The sequence below is a fragment of the Lepidochelys kempii genome, chromosome 15 (genome assembly GCF_965140265.1).
Source record: "Lepidochelys kempii isolate rLepKem1 chromosome 15, rLepKem1.hap2, whole genome shotgun sequence".
NCBI lineage: Eukaryota > Metazoa > Chordata > Testudines > Cheloniidae > Lepidochelys > Lepidochelys kempii.
In genome coordinates this window covers 22,306,245-22,319,331 of record NC_133270.1, presented here as the reverse complement: position 1 = coordinate 22,319,331, position 13,087 = coordinate 22,306,245, and the positions used below count along the sequence as shown (strand labels likewise).

Sequence of the window (13,087 nt, the reverse complement as noted above, 5' to 3'; positions counted from 1 at the left end):
ACTTATAAAGGTAGAGCAGACCTATAATATTTTAGACTGTAAAATATTGCTTGTTGCTCCACTGAAACTATTTCTAGAGTATAAACAGTATAAATATTTATTCCTTGTAATCTAGAGACTCTTAATGTAAGACTGCCGTGCTGAATGTGTATGACTGTAAAAGTAACTAATTGGATACCCTGTTATACTCAATACCACCTGGGAAGAAGTGGAGTCTGCCTTGGCTAAGAGATTTTGGACAACTGTAGATACTTGCTTTTGACAAATGTAGACTTGCAGTATTGGAGGTTTAGAGCATTACATCGCATAACAGCAAAGTGATACCTTTTTCATTCCCTACAGGCTAAGAAGAACAAATACAATACAAATACAAATGCAACCTTGCACCCAATGAGTTGTACATAATTTGCATTATTGTAGGCATTTGCTTGGCTTTATCATTTAGAATTTATCATTACATTAATAAAATATGCAGCCCAGTTGACTGACTACTGGACTAGGAGCCAGACACGCTGGATACTAATCCCAGCTCTGGCACAGATTCCCTTTAAGCAAGAAATTTAACCTCTGCGCCAGTTTTTCCATCCATAAAAAGAGTAATGTTTCATCAAGCTGCTGGAAAGTGACTGCAGTGGGCTTTGCATTAGGCGCTTAATGCTGAGGAAATGCATAGAGATAGATAGTTTTTAGCATTGGGGTAGGGTTTTCAAAAGCTCTCAGTAGTGACCTTACTGCTCCCACGGAAATTAACTCCCATTTACTTCAATGGGAATAGTTAGTTCGATGCTGGGCGCTTTTGAAAAATGTCACCCTATTTGTATTCCTAGGATTACTGCACAAGTTGCATGCTCACTCATGAAGCAATTGTTGTGAAGATACTTTACTGTTCTAACTGCATTCAGTATTTTTGAAAATATTGTGTTACAGGGATTCCTCAAGACACAGAAAATGTACGCCTGTTTCTTTTGATATGTGGACTTAGAAGAGTCAAGGACCCTCTTTATTTAGTGGATGTATTTTCAGGTACATGCCCCGCTGTTTAAATATCTCTGCATTTTCACCGGGTTTGTTTTTTTCCTCCAAACACCATTCAGATAAATTTCGTGGTGTTGATGACTTTACTATGTTGTGTTTTTCTCTGCAGAATACTTCATGATATATTTATGTTTTTAAAAAGTGTTCCTATAAACATTGATCTGTTGAACACATTATTTCTGTATTGTGTCTTTTCCTGCCTGCTGGGAATAACGTAGCATTGCAATCAAAGAGAAATATTTGATGCTTTTGCTTGTTGAGGGAGTAATTATTTTGCTGCTAGCATGCAATATTCATAGTAGACGAAAGAAGAGTTCACCTATTTCAAATAATGTTTTGGCTTATTGTGTCATGGTTATTACATATGTTTGCAGGTGTAGTAAGGAATACTGTTAAGTTACAAGAAAAATGTTCACATGTTTTTAGGGCAAAGCACCAATCTAAATTGAGGTTTCTTCACAATAGCATGTGAGATGCTCTTACAATGCTAGAAAGGGTGGCAAACAAACATATTTCATTCACTTGGACTCCTGTATCAAGTTCAGCTGTGACAAAAAGTTTCCATTGAGTTCCAAAGTTAGGGCCCGTTGACATCAATTCCCATGAGCAGGACTCAGATTTCTCATCTCCCACAGCCCTGCCTTTGCCGTTCATAAAACATTAGCAGAACACAGTGAGAAGTAAAGCAAGGCTGTCTTTCTAGGAACTGTGTTTTAAACAAGATGCTCATCAGTATCTCCTTTATTTTCTTCCTGCTTTTACAGGGTTTTTAGCTGTGATATGGGTTATTAGTAGGAGTAGTAATAGTATCAAACTACCTAGAAGTCCCACTCACGGACCAGGACCCCATTGTGCAAACACAGATCACAAAGACAGTTCCTGCCCCAAGGAGCTTGCAATGTAGGTATCTGACAAAAGACAACAGTTGGATATTGACAGGCAGAAAGGGAAGTACAAAGAAAACAATGAGACAGCATCTATCAGCGTGATAAGCAGCGGTATCATTGTACCGACTGTTACCAAGTTTTTTATAGGAATCAGAGAAAAGGAGGATAATGAGTTAGTTTTGCAGATGTTTATCAAGCGCTCCACTCAGGTGCAAGGGGCAGCATGGGAGAAAGCATGAAGGTGCTTGTTTGAAAATATAACAAGTAGAAATATTAACATTTCAGTGGTGGATGAGATGAGAGGTAGGATGGGGATGCTGTGAAGGGCCTTGAAAGTGAAGATAAGTAGCAAGATAAGAGAACAGAGAGCCACTGGAGGGATTTAAAGAAAGAGGTGACATGGTCAAAGTGATGGACTCGGAAAATGATCTTTGCAGCAGCATTCTGAATGGAGACGAGTGAGGCAAGAATGCATTTGTCAAGGACAGACAAGAGTTCCAGTAATTAAATTGCAAGATGACAAGAGCCTTAGCTATGTGTTTGGAAATGACGTGTTTTACAGATGTTATGCAGAAAGAATAGGAAAGATTTAAACATAACCTGGATGTGAGGACTTAGGGGGAGGTTCACGTCAAAGATGACACCAAGGTTACAGCTTTAGTAAGAAGGCTGGTGGTGTTGTCCACAGTGATCAAGAACAGAGGTAGCAGGGAGGGTAGATTAGAAGCTCTGTTTTAGCCGCGTTAAGACTGAGCTGAGGGTAGAGATCCCCAAAGAGATATTAGAGAGACAGGCCAAGATTTTAGTTTGGACAGGAGAACACAGGTCTGGAATAGAGAGGTAGACCTGTGAGTCATCAGAATAGAGATGGTAGTGGAATGTGTTTGTGAAGATGAGATTACCCAGAGATAAAGTGTAGAGGGAGAAGAAGAGAAGGAGACCAAGGGCAGAACCATGTGGAATGCCCACTGAAAGCTGGAAGGGGGCTGGGAAATGAGGAGGATCTTCTGAAGGAGTGTTTAGAGAGGTAGGAGGAGAACCAGGAGAGGACAGAGTCATGGAAAGCAAGGAAGGACAAGAATTCAAGAAGAGCATGATGGATGGTGTTCGTGGCAGCTGACAAGTTAAGGATGATGGGGATGGAGTACTCGTTCTAAGCTTTGGCTAAGAAGATGTTATTCTTTGCAAAAGCAGTGTGTGTGGAATGCAGGAAATGGAAGATTGCAGAGGGTCTAGGATGGAACTGGAGAGAGGAACTCCCGTGATTGTAAAGTGTGTGTTCAATGAGCTTAGAGAAGAAAGGGAGAGAAGAACTGGAGCGGTAGCTGGAGAGGCAAGTGGCATTGGGTGGGTTTAAGATGACAGAGACTAAAGCATGCTTGTGTTGTGAGAGGAAAGAGCCAGAGGAGAGTGAAAGGTTAAAGAGAAGGGAGGGGATGTGAGTGGGCATGAAGGAATTCAGGAGATAGGATGGGGTCACTGCAGCAAGTGGAGGGCTTAGAGTAGGACAGCTGTATCTGTGGCAGGGGAGGAGGATGAGAGAACTGTAAGAGAATAAAGTCGGGACTGATGGGGGAAGGTCAGATTGTATTTTGTCAGTTTTCTCATGACAAGAAATCAGTAAGATCCAGTGCAGAGAGAGCAGTGGTTGCAGGAGGAAGGGAGGGTTTGAGGAATAAGTCAAAGGTGATAAAAAGGCAGCTGGGATTGTGGGTTTGGATTCAGTTAAAATGGGAGGAGTAAAATTATTTAGCTAGGAATATGGCAGAACTGAAGGAGAGAAAAATTTGCAGTGGAGGAAGTCAACCTGATCATAGGATTTCCACCAGAGATGCTCTGCAATGCAAGAGCAGGAGCAAAAAGAAGTGGATGCTGAGGTTGAGCCAGGGCTCTGACTTCTACAGATGTCTGCTACTTTAAGTTTTGACATCTCAATCGCTTTTTCAAACTGGCGTTATTAGTATCACAAACCTGTCTCTGTTCTCCATTAGAGAATCAGGTAATTGTCTAAACTAAAACTTTACTTTTATGCTTTGTTACATTCTACTTTGTTTCACTTTGTTGTTGAACTGAAGCACTGATGCCTTTCATAGGTTATATTCCTTTTTTGGAGTACTCCATGTCTGAGATTACTGGAATCGTAAATCAGTTCACTGACCCAAGATAATGAGATGCACTAGCTGAAATATCAGTTTATTGAATGGTTGCTCCATGTGAGTAATCATAGAACAGAAACAACTCCCCAAACTCTGTGTCAGAATACACTCAATTCATTATAAAATCTGTCCAGTATCCCCTGCGAGTAGACTTTTCTTGTATTCATCATCAGATTTCTGTAAAACCACTTCCTCATTATTTTCCACCCACAAAGAATGGGCAAGGGCACTGGATATTTTTTATATTTTTTGAGAGAGATAGAGATTCATCAGGTTTGTATATGAGACAAGTGAGAAGTAGTAAGGGTTTCTTTCCATCAACTCATCGTAGCTATACTTAATACAGCCTCAGTACAAAGAGATGGACTACAGGGCCTCTTAGGTTCTTCCAGGTCCTGCATTTCTGTGATTTTATCATTTCTCAACTTCAGAACAAGATTAAACTTTAAAATTGAACTGAAAATGATGAACTAAAAAGATGAATGACTAACTTGAATTTTAACTTATTTTGTACATTGGAAAAGTATGTTTTTTTAAATGCAGAGCAAAAGTTTTTTAAAGTCCTTTCTAATTGGAAAATTGATTTACAATTATTCCATATTCAATTATGATTATTACAATATCATAATTCACACAGTGCTTACCATATATATAAGACAAAATCCCTGCACTGAGAACAGGATTGGGGTCTAAAATAGATATAATGTGGAAAGTAATTGACAACGGATCAGCTTTGGAGGGAGGTGATGAGAGTAGTAAAAATTATTATTTGTAATGTTTATATCCCTTGTGTCTTTTTTGTTCCCAGTATTTCTTTTTGGTACATTTCACATCAGGATGTATAAAGTCCAACATCGATAAGAAGGTTCATGTGAGGTACAACCAAAATAAGGCAGGTCTGAAAATTGATAAACCAATTAAAAAGCAATATATTTGATAATTATATAAAAAACAGATCACACCAGCCAATGAGATTCACTAAGTTACTCTCAAAGTTCTAAGCTTTGTCTGAACTAGGAAAATAGACCACTTTTGAAAAGGCCGGCTAAAACATTTTAAAACAGGTTTTAAAGGATAGACAAAGTTTGACACAGAATCATAGAATATCAGGGTTGGAAGGGACCTCAGGAGGTCATCTAGTCTAACCCCCTTCTCAAAGCAGGACCAATCCCCAACTAAATCACCCCAGCCAGGGCTTTGTCAAGCCTAATTGTAAAAATCTCAAAGGAAAGAGATTCCACCACCTCCCTAGGTAACACATTCCAGTGCTTCACCACCCTCCTAGTGAAAAAGTTTTTCCTAATATCCAACCTAAATCTCCCCCACTGCAACTTGAGACCATTTCTCCTCGTTCTGTCATCTGGTACCACTGAGAACAGTCTAGATCCATCCTTTTTGGAACCCCCTTTCAGGTAGTTGAAAGCAGCTATCAAATCCCCCCTCATTCTTCTCTTCTGCAGACTAAACAATCCCAGTTCCCTCAGCCTCTCCTCATAAATCATGTGTTCCAGTCCCCAAATATTTTTTGTTGCCCTCCGCTGGACGCTTTCCAATTTTTCCACATCCTTCTTGAAGTGTGGGGCCCAAAACTGGACACAGTACTCCAGATGAGGCCTCACCAATGTCGATCTTAAAAGGAAGTTGTTAGCAGACTGTGGATGAATCTGCAGGGAAGCCTAATGTATTTTAAAACACAACTTATTTGTCTAGTTTAGTATCAGAGGGGTAGCCTTGTTAGTCTGGGTCTGTAAAAGCGGCAAAGAGTCCTGTAGCACCTTATAGACTAACATACATATTGGAGCATAAGCTTTTGTGGGTGAATACCCACTTCGTCAGATGCATGTAGTGGAAATTCCCAGAGGCAGGTATAAATGTGCAAGCAAGAATCTTTATACCTGCCTCTGGGAATTTATACCTGCCTCTGGGAATTTCCACTACATGCAGCTGAAGAAGTGGGTATTCACCCACGAAAGCTTATGCTCCAATATGTCTGTTAGTCTATAAGGTGCCACAGGACTCTTTGCCGCTTTCCCTAGTTTAGACATACCACATACCCTTTGGAGTTGATTAGATCATCCATATCAAAGCTAGTCATACTTTTTACTAGGTGTTCATTTTTGAAAGACCCACATACAAAGCAAACTGCATGCTTCTCAATTTAGCTGTGTCAGAAGCGTGAATGAACGAGTTTCTTCTGCCAGGATTTGAACTGTGGCTGCAGGGAGTCCAGGCATTCTAAATCTTAGCCCCCTACAGGTCTTAGACCACTATTCTGTTGATCCTATTATGCAAACCCTTACTGTGCTGTGGAGGGCTTATTACCATGTGTAGTCTGTTAAAGTCAAGTAAGTGTTCACATGAGTGGGCCCTATTTTGGCAATGGAATCATTGAAGAGAGGCATTCTTTGCAGATTCTAGAGTTACAAACATTATACAACTTTAATGACTTTGCAGTTATTCTTTCCCACCACCGGTAACAACAAAACATTGCATTTCCGCAGCATTTCTTGGGTGTCACATGCAGGTGCTCATAGTAAGAATAAGTCCTGGTCATTTAGGCAGAACAAGAGTCCAAACCACCTTGATTAAGTAACCCTATTCACCAGCATCGTGTATAACGCTTCACTGTTAAAATTATTCTAAAATAATACCTCAGGTTAATCACAAAAAATAACACTTGAATCATAACAGAGTGAGTGAAAGAAAAATAAACACTAACTTCAATAATGTTAATGAATCAAATATTGTGTGTGAATGTTGGAGGTGAAAATCTGATCTACTTTCCATATTTAAACACTATCACTAATATTATTGTCCAAATTCTACCTGTCTTCGTCATGCAAGTGCTCCCGTTGTTCTCAAGGGAGGAGGACTTGGCCCAGTGTCTGTATGTGATTGTAAGAATATTAAGCATAATTTGTTAATATTTAAAAAATTTACTATTGCATTTTAGAGTGGCACAGAAGAGAGCCCCATATCCACCTTGTTATAATTGGACCTGCAGTAAGTTGGGTTTTTTTGTTTGCTTGTTTTAATTTATGTTTATTCACACAGATTATTTTAGTGGACAAATGAGACATTTTTGACACTTGTTTGCAAATGGAAACTGAGTTAATAGTGTTTGAACTTTTACAAAGACTCCAAGTACACCACCAAATTATTGCCCTGGCTGTTCAGAAGACGTTCTGAGCTGTGGAAGTCAATCAGATTCTAATTTTCCAATATCCAAAGCTCCCAGTGGTTCAATAGGATCTGATGATTTCCTGATAGCCTGAGGTAGAGAGCTACATTTAGAAGGGAGTCTAAGGATCTGCTTCCCATGAAGTTAAATGACAAAAGTGTGGCTTCATTCAGTGGGAGCAGGGCAGTCCTAAGTTATTTGTAATATGGTAGCACTTAGCAGTCCCAGTTAGTATTGGGGCCCCACAGTGCTAAACATTACATAGGTATATGGAGAGACTGGTCCTTGCCCCGAAGAGCTTACAGTCTAACTAAGGGGAAGTCAGAGTTGGTGTAAGGATCTCCAATCTGTATGTTCACCAATTTAGATGCCTAGAGTGAGACTCAGACCCACTTACTACCTTGTAACTTACACCTTATACTTCCTGGCCCATGACATCTGAATTTCGCTCACTGAGTGTAAGGATTCTAAGCTGGTCTATCTCACGGGCCTAAAGGCAAGAAATGAGCAGTATGGCAAGTGTACGCTGAAGTAGCCCCCACCCGTTTTACTTTCACCTTCATCCAGCTCCTTGGCATACAAATTCTACCTATTTATAGTCTGATCCATTGATTTTTTTCCATTGACTTCAGTGGGCTTTGACTCAGGACCCTTTGACTAGCCAGCAATTCTAATTTAGACTTTATATGTCACCTCTGAATTTGACCGTCGGGCCAGATCCTCAGCTGTATGCAAACTGGCATACATCCCTTGACATCAGTGGAGCTAGCCCAGTTGACTGCACCCGATGGCCTTGTGTCAGTTTTGTAGATGTAGAGGACATTGTTGTGATTGGAGCAAATATACTCTCTCCAATTTGGAATTTTAAATTCTGTACATTCCCATGACTTGTTAATGATATTCATTGATTTCAGTCTCAGAGCAGAGGATTTAATATCACATTTGACTACAGGACCAACTTTTGGAGGGGAAAACTGTCAGTTTAACATTTGAATTTTAATATTTACTAGGGTATTTATACCATTGGTTTAAAACACAATCTCTATTGTAGACTCAAAAAGAAGTTAAAAGGTCAAATCTTGTAAATGAAATATTATAAATTCATATTTTGGTGTGAATATTTTATGAGCAGACGTTAGCCAACATTTTAAAAGACAGTAGTTATCATTTCTGAATTTTTTTCAGAGAGCCTTGTGTTATGAAAATGTTTAATAATATGGAGGTGATATCAAACACCTCCTATTCCCTGGCATACTTCTAGTAGCTATTCTGCAGCATTTAGGGCATACAGGATACTGCAGGCAAAGTGTACAAAGAGAGAGTAGTGGAATTTGGTGTGAAAGTTGCTAATGTGATACAAAAGACTTGTGTGACTGATTTTCTGTTAGTAATGTCTCTGCTAGATTTTTTTTAAAAAAGGCCTCAATTCAGCAAGGTATTAAAGCGTGTTCTTAACTTTAAGCACATGAATTGCTCAACTGATAGGGGGACAAAGTTAAGCACATGCTCCAGTGTTTTGTTGGGTCAGGGATCTAGTGCTTAGTACCTTGCAGAACTGAGCCCTTATTTGCTTCTAAAGTCTGTCTGATAGGTTTGTTTTAGGGTTATTTGTAACAAGATTAGGTTAAAAAAATCCAGAAAAAAAATTATTTCTTTTTAAGTCAGTGTCCCTTTAATCACCCATTTCTTCTTAACCGCCAAGAGATGTTTGTTGGTCTGTGCATCTGTTTGTTCTCAATGTGTCTCCTACCTATTCAACTGCAAGCAACATCCTGATGGCTTTAATTCCCCCACTAAGTCATACGTCTTGCCACCTGCACATGCATAGTACTGCTCATGATAAATGGCAGGTGAAGATTTAGGTTCCAGTTCTGCCAACACTCATGCTTAACTTTACATATGAGCAGTCCCATTAACTTCAGTGGAACTATTAACCTATATAAACTTCAGTATTGTTTAAGTGTTTGAAGGATGTATCTCAAAATTTAGCTCCACACTACATTTCATATCTCAGCTGCTTGAGACGGTTTACCTTTAGTAACCAGAACAGGGCTCTTAACTAGCAAAGCTGAAAAGCTGAGTCACCCACTTAATTTTTAATAAGTATTTTAATAGCCTTCTCCTGCAATTATAAACTCGAGAGTCCGGCTGAACTGCAGCCTGTCTTATGATTTGTATTTGTCTGCTGATATGAAGTCTTCCCTTCCCCAGTTTTGGTGTAGTGCAGTTTCTGTTCCCACTGATTTTGCTGAGCAGAGGCTCATGTCTTTGTTTGTTTATTTTAATGCCATTTGTACTAGTCCGAATTTGCGCACAATTAGCAGGTGTCAGCTGGTACAAAACAACTTTAGACTTATTTCTGACACCAGACAGTGAGCACAGCACTTGAGCTGACAATGAAAATCAGTGATGTCTGTTTCACTTTTAGATTCTGAGTGCTGTAAAATTTTATTTGGAGGCGCTAAAGGGGAAGGTTTAGAATATTAACAAACACCTCAGGCATTTATATCGGTGTTTTGTTTCACAGACATGTGGCTCTTACACAATCCATATTTCAAGCTAAATACGAGTTTACAGCATTCCTAGAAATGACTTGCATATCTTTTAATGAAAGCGTTGGTTAATGTTAGACTGCAAATTTTACAATAGGAATTTCTCTTCCTTTTTTGGATTAGACTGGCTTTATACAGAGAAGGTGAAAAAGATATGGATACTATTAATACCATTAATAACTGTGATTTTTAAGTCTGTATAAATGGCCACTATACTTTTGATTGCCCTCTGTCTGAGTGAAATGCACCTTTTTTACAGTGTTGCCAACTCTCAGGATTTCATGATGTCTCACAATATTTCTAGTTTGTCCTAAAGCCCCAGCTCTTGGAATCATGTTTTAAAAAGATCATTTAAAAAAAGGAAGTTTCTAGCTGTGATGGGTAGTGTTCACTGGCAGTGGCACCTAGTGGTTAGGGCACTAGGTTTCTGTGTGTCCTGCCTTCCATGTCTCTTGCTAGCCACTGTCACTCCCCTTAGCGGTCTCCCTTTTGATATGTGTGGACTTGACCCTTGGCTCAGGTCACCAAGTAATCTTCTCCCCTTCTGGGGTAGCTTTCATCCTCCCCTGGCTTCCCCAAAGGGGTCTGTAAGCGAGGGGTGTTGTGCTCTTGGTAACAAGGATGGTTGGTAGGGGAGCCCAGGCCACGGTCCTCTAAGATGCGATGATGTTGAGCACCTAGGAGTGCCTTATGGCTGCCTCCTTAGGCCACTTCCTACCACCCACCACCCTGCCACATTCGTACAGGGCATGACACAAAGGAGTAGAGAAGAAGAGAGTAACCAAACCTTCTACCCCTCTGAGCTCAGCAGGCAGCCAGAATCTCCCCAGGAAAGGTTTCTGCAGCTCTCAGGATTGGTCGCTCTCCCTGCCCTGTCTGCATTTTTCTGAGCTGTCTCGCTCCCTAGTAAGCTCCTCTTCCAGCTGGAGCATGCTCAGTAGTTGGGGATGGGTGGGGGCCACCTGGGCCCAGAGATGCTCCTTAACCCTTTCAGTGCCAGTGTGGGGTTTATACATCCCATCGCACTAGCCCTCATGGTTGTGGAAAAAAAATCTTGAAAATGTGAACACAAAGTCTTAAAAATCGAGGATTTTTTTTAATCTGATTATTTTTAAGCCACCCTCCTGACTAATTAGGGTTTGACTCATGGTTTTTGGATGCTTGAGGTTGGCAGTACTGCATCCCTGTGCGTAGGGGCCCAGCACAAAGCCTACACAGAATTTAAGCCTGATTTTGAAGATTTAAATAGGAGTGAAGTGCTGCATAGACTTTGTGCTGGATCTCTTCAAAGGGATGAATTTTACTCTCTGTAATCTCCTTAAGGCTTCAGGCGCAGGGCCGGGAGAGAGATGGCTTTTAGCTGTTTGAGTACAAGATGATAAACTGAACTATTAAAAAAAAAATACGAGAGAGGGGTTTAAGAAATGCTCATCTACCCCAAAGACTTCCCCAGCACTTTTGCCTCCTGTGGGCCAGATGCTCCACTGCACTCATTCTCAGTGTTCTTTTTTGCAAGAGAATTCAGTAAGTTGTGACAATTTATCCACAGTAGCGAAAGTTTCACAACAGGATAGCACAGTAACTCCACAGTTAAACTTGCTGTATTTATTTTCTTGTGACCCTGAAAGCTTCCAGGTAACATGAGAAAATGAATAAAATCTGAATGGGCAAGTATGACTTTTTTTTCTCCTTCTTACTCATTTTTGTTCTCTTTAAATTTCACTACATATATTTCGATTAAAAATACCACTATCTTCCCTCTTTTATGTTTTCCTTTTTATCTTCATTTCTTTCCACTCTAGTACACCAAAAGATTTGAAAGTGAACTGGGGTGGAAGATAAATCTGGAGCGGAAGATAAATCTGGAGCAGGTATAATGCAGTTTGTGCTTGCGACTTGGAAGATGCATTTGCTCCTCAAATGAAGACTTTAGGCACTTCAGTTCTCTTTTTAAATTTGCTTCATTTTTTCATGAATTGAACATCATTACGATGAGTAACCAGAAGAGCCCAACATTAATATATGCAGCATATCCAGAGTGGTTGAATGATTGACCAAACTTTTACAACTCTTAAAACATTTTAAAAAATATATTTCCTCACACACACAGAAGGCAATTTTCTCCAAATACTATTAAAATATATTTGCACATAGGCGGGGCAACTAGAAATCTACATCTCAAAATAAATCTTAGCTGCATTTTAACTTTTATTGTAATACCCTTATTTCCATTAACTCTTACACCACAAGATCCTGTTGAAGTCAATGAAGTTACTTGTAGTTAAGATAGTATTCATTGTGGGTATTTACAATCTAGCCCTTAGAAGTTATCATCACATAATAGGTTAATGTATTTTATTTTCTGTTTGTTTGCATTTGATTATGGCTTGGATCCTGCATCCTTCACTCACGAGTAGCCCTGTTTACGTGAATGGGATTGGTCATATGCATAACGGTTGCAGGAACAGGTCCTATAATACCATTCATACTCCTTTGCTTCTAGCCCCTCCACAACTTTTTTCTTTCCCCCCCGTTTCTATTTTTAATTATAAAGATACTTGAAACAGAAGGTGATTTTCAGCAACTCGGCCTTGCAAGGATAGGGGCTTACAGAATCTCTTTCTGAAAAGATAAAATCCTGTTGCAGAACTTTTGTTCATTTGAGCATTCCCTACTGCAGTTTCACCTCTTGTACTGCAATAAACCCCTCTTGAACCCTCTTTGACTATACCATGTAATTTTTAACCATACAGGTGGAAAGTACAGAATATTGTTATGTTTATGATGACATTATTTTTCATCAACAGCTATTTTTTTCATGTCTGACTTCTTCCCGTGCCCACTGAGACAGTTGTTGAGTTGAATATCACAGAATCTAGAGATGGAAAGGACCTATCAGGTCATCTAGCCTATATCCTAAATAATCAAGACTCTTCCTGACTGTATGTTTTCTAGTGGTTTTTGTAATCCAGTTTTAAAGGAACCTACCGATGACGCTTCTACCAATTCAAGCACAAAATTATTTTACAGGCTCCCAGACCTCATTATTGGGAAGATTTCCCTGTATACAGTCTACAGTTTTCTTTTCATCACATTTCTCCTGTATCCACCCCCACAATCTTCTGCTATAATAAATATTTTCCCTCCATCTTTGATGTTTACAACCTCAAATAACTGTAGATTTTTATATCCCCTATCTCTTAGCAGCTTAGTCAGTCTGTGTGTGTATATATATATATATGTGTGTGTGTGTGTTGAATATATATATATTATATA

General features: G+C 39.5%; 1 protein-coding gene across 5 annotated transcripts in view; it reads left to right on the top strand.

The window, feature by feature from the left end:
* The window catches only part of GLT1D1 (glycosyltransferase 1 domain containing 1), a 90,718-nt gene that overhangs the window by 46,202 nt on the left and 31,429 nt on the right, over positions 1-13,087 (top strand). For 3 of the 5 annotated variants that reach the window (XM_073313217.1, XM_073313215.1, XM_073313219.1), the window contains 3 exons: positions 928-1,023; positions 7,032-7,081; positions 11,614-11,682. In XM_073313217.1, coding sequence (XP_073169318.1) covers positions 928-1,023; positions 7,032-7,081; positions 11,614-11,682 — 215 coding nt within the window. The remainder of the gene's footprint in view (positions 1-927; positions 1,024-7,031; positions 7,082-11,613; positions 11,683-13,087) is intronic. The other 2 variants (XM_073313218.1, XM_073313216.1) reach the window with 1 other exon arrangement.